Below are 9,270 nucleotides of genomic sequence, written 5' to 3'. Positions count from 1 at the left end.
GTGAAGAGTGTCAGAGGTGATTTTCGGCAGAAGGGCACCAGCAAGAGTGGAAGGGAAGAAACCTTCCCCCAAGATGGCAGTGAGACCAGCTATGTTGTATGGTTTGGAGATGGTAGCACTGACAAAAAGACAGGAGGTGGAGCTGGAGGTGGCAGCGTTGAAGATGCTAAGATTTTCGTTGGGAGTGACGAAGAAATGGTATATGAGGAATGAGTATATTAGAGGGACCGCTCAGGTCAGACGGTTTGGAGACAAAGCAAGAGAGGCAAGATTGAGATGGTTTGGACATGTGCAGAGGAGCGATGCTGGGTATACTGAGAGAAGGATGCCGAAACTGGAGCTGCCAGGCAAGAGGGAAAGAGGAAGACAAAAGAGGATGTTTATAGATGTGGTGAGGGAGGCCATGCAGGTGGCTGGCATGACAGAGTAAGATGCAGAGGACAGGAAGAGATGGAAACGGATGATCTGCTGTCGCGACCTCTAATGGGAGCAGCCAAAAGAAGAGGAAGAATAAGGAAAAGAAGAACTTCATCTCTGACGTACCATGATATTTCCTGTTCAGTGCATGTTGATGAAAATGTTTTAATACAGTTTGTAGAAACATTTGGACAAAGCGAAGCAAAAACAAAGGTACATTGACTTAAATGTAGTAAAAATGACAATATTCAAGCTAGATACTGTCTTGGGCAATGCCCGATGATTGCCCACATACGAGACAGTTCAGAGCAAAAGGTTAGTGGCCCATTTGACCAATACCTCTTTAAGTATTCAGCATTGACCATAGGATAGTTCAGGCAGTAAACTCTTTTAAGATCAATGATCAATTTACACAGTCTCATCAGCAGCTTAAGCCCATTTCAGTTTCCAAGATTTAAAACACTGCATCTCAGAGACTGATGTATGATCAAGTCCTCTGATCCCATTCTCGGCCAAAAGAAGGTTCAAGTGTGGAGCGGTTGATTTTGGGCAGGACTGCACAGCTCACAGCTTTTTCAAATGACAGTAATGGTGGGTCGAGTCCATTTTTGCTTTGCGTGTGACTCTTATTTCAAATCTTAGAAGTGAATGTGTTCCAGTTGTGAAAAATCACTGGCAAACTTGGAGCTGGGGTACACAGGCGTAGCCCCCTGGAGTTTAACCTCGTGAGCGACAAACCTGCTCGGTCTGCTGTCCTTTATTATTTAAGGTTACCGTTCTTTACGTTCAAGTTGGTGCTAGTGTTAGTGGCAGAGTCTGGATCTCTCTCCTTCAGCATTAAGCCGTCTGTGTTTTTGTCTTTGTCTCGACTGTTCTGGCTGCTCTGACGTCCCTTCTTTGTCCCGGAGTCCAACGCCGTGCCCTCGAACAGCCGGGCCATAAACGCCAGCCCATCCTGACGGATGTAAGACCTCCCGGCAAAGACGTAGAGGACCGGATTGGCGGAGCTGCTGATGAAGGCCAGGGAGGAGGTGATAGCACGCCATGTCTGCCAGACGAGTTCCAGACTGGTGGAGGAAAAATGTATGTAATTTATCTATGTATTTCTGAGATTTATCATTATGCATTTTACTCATTTCAGAACACTGTGCAAGTAAAATGGGTTTTTTTTGCTTATTTTATTTTTAAATGTATGAAAGTTCACATTGAAGGAGTTCTGCACTTTAATGGGTGCTATAAACCTCAAGTGTGGGGAAAGCATATTGTAATTGCAAACAAGTGAACAATAACTACAAACTTCAAACAAGATTCTAAAATGTGTATGGTAGTAAATTCCCGGCGTTCTTTTGAGTGCAGCAAACTTTTATCAAGATTAGTGGACTGGTACCACTTGAATCTACAGAAGAGACTTTAGGAAACAAAACAACAACATAAAAAATTGCTTTTCTTTTCAAAATGTTTCTTATCTAAAAGGGGAATAATGTGGATATCTGACATGATATGTAAAATATGTATGTGGCAGATCACTTAACCTACCTTGCTTTTATTTTGGAACCTTCTGGGCACAAGGCTGCTGCAACCTATATACAATCAATTGTAGATTAAAATGATGGTAATAATAATAATGATAATAATGACAATAATAATAGCAAAAAAAACCTCATAAAGCACCATGTAATGTGTTTTCTATGAGAGCTAATTAAAAGTGAGGGGAAAGTTAATGATCAATTGGAAAACATTGTGTGTGTGTGTGTGTGTGTGTGTGTGTGTGTGTGCGCGTGTGTGTGTGTGTAAAAAGGGGAATATGAACCCCGGTAAGAGCCAAGAGCATGTAGGTTCTGTATGCATATTTGAGTGTGCTGGTGGAAGGTGAGGGCAGGATACAGACCCGGTTTAGGGTGAGGAAGGTGGGCTTAGTGTGTATGAAAAGAAACATAATAGGTGTCTTTTCATACACATGTACTACAAACGTCATCAATACAGGGACAAGGGGAATACCCAAAAGACTACACCTATAGCCTTTTGAGCAGTCACATGTTTTTGCTGATGCAGTTATTCCTCTTTTCTTTTCTTTTGTTCATTTTGATTGTTCCATAGCTTGTTCAGTGTGTTGTTGGTGAAAACATAGGATATGGCATGCCTCTTACCTTCACCATGTTGATGATATGGTAGGGCAACCAAAAGAGGCAGAAAGTCACCACGATGGCAAGGATGAGTTTCTCGCTGAAGATCCGACGGCGGAACTTAGTCTGTCGGATGCGGCGCCAGATGCAGATGTAGCTGCCGACGATCACCCCGTAGGGAATCACAAATCCTAACACCAGCTCCAGCGTGTAGCACACTACCACCTTTGCAAAATGTAAGAAGCAGTGCCTTTACTGTGATGACAAAAGGCTGTTAAATCGTCAAGGCAGCAACAGACGCCGAGATGCGTTATCTATTATTGGTGGTTTTGAAGCAAAGAGTGTGGTCAAGAATGAACAACCCTGATCATTGTTAGTGAACAGTGGCCTACAGGCTGAATATGAATCTAACCAACTTTATAATCACTTTTTCAAGCATTTATCGTTGACAAATGTCTGTTTGAAAGGTAGTATCCCTAGTAGCATGTAGGGCTAAATGGCTATTTTGCTCTCAGAGATATCGGACATTTCACTCTCCAAGTGACTGATGGAGCAAAGTTATTAACAAATTGGATTCCTCGACCGACAAAACATTCGGGTAAAGCCCCTCCAGAGATATTGAATGATGAGCACAACAATGGTACATAATTGACAGGACAGTCAGGGCACTCCCCATCACTGACAATATAATCAGGTCTGTTTACAACACACTGATAAATACCGGTAGTAAGACATTCACTCACATGGCTCCACAGCTTGTGGAAGGGCTCGCACACCAGGCGGCTTCTGTCATTCGGAAAAGGTAACAGTCTCTCCTCCCTAAAGATGACTGCAGGCACAGAAGCGGCGAGCACCAGAACCCACACGCCCAGCAGCACCCGCAACACAATCCTCCGGCCAGTGATGGCGCTGACACGCTGCGGCCACATCACCGCCACCAGCCTGTGGAGGCTCATCAACATGATGAGCTGTATGGAGGCATACATGTTGGCCAGGCAAAGGTAGAACAGGACCTTGCACATTACATTCCCAAACACCCATGCCTTCCGCACCAAGTAGATGATGAAGAATGGAGTCAGAGCCATCAGAAAGCCATCGGCACAGGCAAGGTTTAGGATGAGAAGGGTGGTGACGGACCGCTTGCGAGCACGTGTCAGAATGGTCCAAATGATGAAGAAGTTGCCAGGGACGCCTAGGAGGAATACAAGACTCAGGATGAGAGCCCCCACTGCTGTGGAGGCCGTGTTAGTCATAATGCTCTCGAGAGGCATGGAGGTGCTTAATAAGCCAGGGGAGGAGATGATGGATGGAGGCAGGGAGGTGACTTGGGCTACAGAGCAGTTGCAGAGGGGTTGGAGACCTTTGTTGAGTGGCGTATTTGGCATAAAGGAAGCGCTTCCATTTTTCTGGGCCATTATAGTTACCTGCCAAAGAGAGAATATTCATTTTGATCAGTGATGTCAATGATTGTGTTTTTGTGTGTGTTTTAGAAGTGGGTCTATTTTCCATCTCTATTATCAAGTCATCTGTCTTCATTTGACATACTTTTTTTTCAAACTGTTTATTTGGGAAGGGACAACGCACATTAATCAATATTCGAACAAATGTAAATGTACCTGAGTTAGCTAAGAGGCTAGTGTCCAGCGGCAGTCCCTTTGCCTGATGTTTGTTAATGTGTTATATTAATGTCACAGTGTACTGCAGAGGAAGATTCTGTTTGACCCCTCTGTTTGGGCTGTAGTGTTCGCAGGCTAGTGTGGCACCCATGAAGCTAATAGGGGTTAGGGCTCAAGTACTGTCTCTCAAAAAAAGACTGTTTGATATGTATGGCAACAGAAGGTGTCTGGGCCTTTCAGCTGGGGGGGGGGGGCAGCGGTGTTCTGCAGAATCAGGATCTATTCAACAAGTAAATCCTCACATTACCAGGACTTTGCTCAATAAAACCCTTAAACATAGTGCTTTGGCAATAACTCAATGCATTAATTTTGATATCTCACACATCAAGGAATTGTGTATAGCCTAGGCGGGCTGTAACATGAATAATAAAAGGCAGACCAGAGGAGAAAAAAATTAAGCAAAAAATTAAAAAATAAAACAAAAAATTCTCCGAGCTGAGAAAATGCAGTAAATTTATATATATATAGCGTTTTTTTCCTTTTTCTGAAACCGTCAATGATGTTGATAAATGTGCTCAACTAATGAGTTGAATATCAATATATATATATATATATCCATCCATTGTCTTAACTTCTTATCCTGCTCTCAGGGTTGCGGGGATGGTGGAATCTAGTCCAGCAGTCATTGGGCGGCAGGTGGGGAGACACCCTGGACAGGCCACCAGGCCATCACAGGGCCGACACACACACACACACCCATTCATTCCAAGGAACAATTTAGTACCGCCAGTTCACCTGACCTACATGTCTTTGAACTGTGGGAGGAAACCGGAACCCCCATATATATATATAGAGAGAGAGAGAGAGAGAGAGAGAGAGAGAGAGAGAGAGAGAGAGAGAGAGAGAGAGAGAGAGACATTAAAGGTCCGTATGGACTAGAGGGGGTCATAGGACTGGGACTTAGGTAGATAATTCAGGTGTTGCTATCCCAAGTGGCGATACAAGGCCAGAAGACCTGAGTCTGCTGATCATCAGGCGTTCTTCAAAGACTCAGTGCCAAGGAGGAAGGAAGAGTTCTGCAGGCTACAAAAAGTTGTTCTTTGTACTGAATGGCGGCCTGTCCAGGGTGTCTCCCCGTCTGCCACCCGATGACTGCTGGAATAGGCTCCAGCATCCCCGCAATCCTGAGAGCAGGGTAAGCAGTTCAGATGATGGATGGATGGAGATATATATATATAGATGTAAGAAAAAATTATATAACATAATATAATAAATTTATATAATATAATATTCCGCTCCTTATTTGTTTAGCACTTTTATCAACACCATTGACGGTTTCCGGAGAAAAAAACGCTATATATATATATAAACTTAGCACAAAAAGTAAGGAAATGTGTGTTTGGTAGATTATTTCTTTGTTGTAACAAGGCTTTTTGGCAATAAATCTTATATCAGGCAGCTGATTGTCAGCACCTGGGGCACCAGAAGCTCAAAACAAGAGTCAATAGCAACAGCAAAATAAGCTGTTTGGCATTGGCAGAGAAGATTTGGCAAATTTTTCATGGGCGCAACCCACATACTCAGCTCTGCTGCTCATCCCACAAATGCACGTTCCTTACAAATGTGGCGCCATTTAAAAGGGAAATAAACAGGCTTTCCAATAGCTTGAGCCTCCCATGCGCTACATCCCCCTGGCGAAACTCCTCACTGTCAGGTGAAAAGAAGTGGCTGGCGACTCCACATGTATCGGAGGAAGCATGTGATAGTCTGCAGCCCTCCCCGGATTGACAGAGGGGGTGGAGCAGCGACCGGGACGGCTTGGAAAACAGGGTAATTGGCCAAGTACAATTGGGGAGAAAAGGGGAAAAAGATCCCCCCCCCCCAAAAAAAAAGAAGATGGGATTGGGACTAATTTGAGTTCAAATTGTGCATGTTGTTTTGGATTCTTTAAGAATATATCTATGACTAAATATCTGAATGCATTTACTTACTGGGTATACATGTGTTGTAAAGTTTGTATCATGAGAAATTATTTTTTGGGAATGAGGTGTTTAGCTTCTGACTTCTAGACTACGTATGAAATAACAAATTCACCTTTTATAGCCATCCTAACATGTAATCGTATAGATTGTTTATTTGAACTACAAGCATATTTTATGGGAACCGGTAGTCTACACTACAAGGCTGTTATTTTGGGTGCCATATTTAAACGTTTGTGCACTGCGTTGGTACTCAGCTAACAGCCTATCACGGACCAGTTTTCCCTCAGAACAATGGTGTGAGTGGGCTGTATGGTGCAAGTGTAACAGGTTTAAACTGAGACTCTTAATTCCTCAACAACGAGACCAGACATGAGTAGAGGGGAACGGCGAGGGTGCTGACATTTGATTTAAAAGTTGAGAAATCCTTGACAAGGTCATATTCCTTCTCTCTGCCTGTCTGTCTATCTATCTCCGCACTAGGTTATCGTCACTTAATGGTTAAAAAGGAGGCTGTCAGCTATCAATAACACATTAACGGCCGAACGGCTGAACTGAAAAGAGAATTTAGGCTCATGCTCTTTTTCAGACTACAGACTTTTTTCATAATGCCAAATCATGTCAGTTGTCAGTTTTCATATTGTTTATCAGCGATTGGTTCAAAAATGGGACACAGCGTGCCATTACTAGCGCAACATAACTAAACTCCTACTCAGCCAAACACACCTTGAAGCCTTCAGACACAAAATATGCAATGTACACACCCACACGCATGAAAACATTTGCTTCTGTTACTCTCTCTCTCTCTCTCTCTCTCTCTCTCTCTCTGCCTTTCTGCTGTGCCAACCAAACCTGTTTGATCTTCCATGTTTTTCACCCACTTTCATAGATTCATAGAGACTGTGCTATGATTTAGTGGCGTGATAAGTCAGGTAAGTCAGCAGCCGTGATTGGGATGAGACAGACGGAGAGAGAGCGAGAAAATGAAAGCTGTGGCTACATGGGCATTGTTTACAGAAAGCCAGTCCCACCAAATTGGGTCTCGTCAAACCAGCGCACCAGCGCTGTCATGTGTTGAGCAGCGGCCTCACAATGAGAAACAAACATCTGCTGCGCTCAATGGAGCAAGCACGGAGCCCAAGGTGATTTCTTTTTTCTTTTGCCCACAACTGGTTATACAATAGCTGACTACAGAGGATGCCATTCGTGTCACCCTGTCGTTGTCACCTTGATTTTTTCCTCTTCTCCTTTTGAGGTGAGATACTTTTTTAAGCACCTTTATGTTTTAATTTATCCTAGCCTGGGACTCTTTCACCAATTTGACTTTTGTTTTATGGTTTTTTTTTCTTATCACACATTAACTCTCTTGTTTATGCAAATCAAATCAAATCAATACAACAGACTACAGCAATCTTGCTCACTCACGTCTGTCAAGCGATCCCACTGGCCTAACTGACCCTGTCATGTAAAGCATTATTTATCAGGATTAATTACGATTGCAGAGGAGTAAACTGTGAAATAGGGCTTCCTTGAGAATAACAAACAAACAGAATGACAGAATGTGTCACAGAGTTGTCAGTGAGGACAGGAAACTCACCAAATCATCCAAATAATATGGGGGGAGAAACAACAAGGACACCGAGAGTATGACAGGAGAACTGGATGAAAAGACGGTGTTGATGTTATCCTTTCTTGCCCCAGGTTTCAGTCTTTGGTCTCTCCACGTGTCTCCTGTCTCCCTGTCTGAACCACCACCACCTCGCTGGTTTGTCACTCCTGCTGAGACATGGAGCACTGACGCGCATGGAGGGCGTGTCCATGTCATGTGACTTGATCTGGCTCTGCCCTGTCAGTCAACATCCCCACGCCTTGACCATACCTGAGTAATTACACGCGCTGGATGGCCCACACGTACTAATTAACTTATGTTCATCATGTAAACAAACACCACAGCTTCGCCCACTCCTATGTAGAGAAAGGACCCATAGATCTGTGAAGCCACTCCCTCATGCCCTGTAGTGGAACGGGGGGGGGGGGGGGGTTCCCCGAGCCGGATCTCTCCAGTTACAAAGGGGAGGGGGGGCACCTTGCCTCCAATCTGCCTGACTAAACATGGACTTTTGTGGTTTAATTGAAAATTTTCAATAAAGTTTGTGTGTCTTGATTGTGGCAAAAAACAAAAAGTCGGAGTCAGACTCAGACCACGTCTGTGTCCTCTGCAGAGCACAGACAAGCCCCCAGCACTGCCAAGGGGTTCTCAGCTTACGCAACAAACAGCACCAGTGGGAGCACTGTGGCCTTGTTGTGAATAAAACGGTGAATAAGTTAATATTAATAAGTTAGTTAAAATATGCTTATGTTTAACAAACATATATGAGAAATCCCTGCTGTATCATTTCATGATAGACTTTTATTTTGAAGTGCACCTCTGCCTACTACTTCCTGTTTGATTAGCGCCTTGAGTGATTTCTGACGATGCGGCCTGGTGGCCTGTCCAGGGTGTCTCCCCGCCTGCCGCCCAATGACTGCTGGGATAGGATCCAGCATCCCCCGACCCGAATTTGGATAATGGATGGATGGACAGTTAGAGGAGAAAAAAATTAAGAAGTTAAAATAGTTTAGTTAAGGTTTGTAGAACGAACCCAATAGCGACAACACAAGACAAAGTAAAGCACCAACCTGGCAGGACTCGTAGAGGAGAGCCGGCCGGGCCTGGACAGAAGGGGGAGGCGCTTCAGGCGGAACTTGAGAATAGCTTCTTAAAAATGGGAAAACGTAAACTGCCCCCTTAATCCGAAAAGGAAAAAACGTAAACTGCTCCTTTAAAGTCCGAAAGGGAAAAAACGTAAACTGCTCCTTTAAAGTCCGAAAGGGAAAAAAACACAAACTGCTCCTTTAAAGTCCGAAAGGGAAAAAAAACACAAACTGCTCCTTTAAGGTAGAAGTCCAACCGAGTAATAAGATCCACAGTGAGAGAGGAGAAATTAGAATATCAAAAACTTGATCTCAACTAGAAAATCACGATGGGAAAATCCAATGGGGAAAACACAAAGAGAGTTCTTCTCCGAACAAGCTCTCAAGGAGAACTGACACAAGGGAATAATCAAACAAGCAAAAACACGGAGAATACTACAA

General features: G+C 43.8%; 1 protein-coding gene across 1 annotated transcript; it reads right to left on the bottom strand.

Annotated features, from left to right (window-relative positions):
* Positions 1 to 1,104: 1,104 nt before the first annotated feature.
* LOC130130397 (leukotriene B4 receptor 1-like) lies at positions 1,105 to 7,851 on the bottom strand. Its single transcript, XM_056300097.1, has 5 exons — positions 7,733 to 7,851; positions 3,284 to 3,964; positions 2,565 to 2,765; positions 1,954 to 1,997; positions 1,105 to 1,484 (listed from the first exon to the last, which is right to left on the bottom strand). The coding sequence occupies exons 2-5, from the start codon at positions 3,953 to 3,955 to the stop codon at positions 1,178 to 1,180; spliced, it is 1,224 nt and encodes a 407-aa protein (XP_056156072.1). The 5' UTR covers positions 3,956 to 3,964; positions 7,733 to 7,851; the 3' UTR covers positions 1,105 to 1,177.
* Between the last annotated feature and the right edge of the window lie 1,419 nt (positions 7,852 to 9,270).

Source organism: Lampris incognitus, chromosome 20, assembly GCF_029633865.1.
Source record: "Lampris incognitus isolate fLamInc1 chromosome 20, fLamInc1.hap2, whole genome shotgun sequence".
Taxonomy (NCBI): domain Eukaryota; kingdom Metazoa; phylum Chordata; class Actinopteri; order Lampriformes; family Lampridae; genus Lampris; species Lampris incognitus.
Note: the sequence above shows the minus strand (reverse complement) of the source record. Positions and strands in the feature narration are given on the sequence as shown.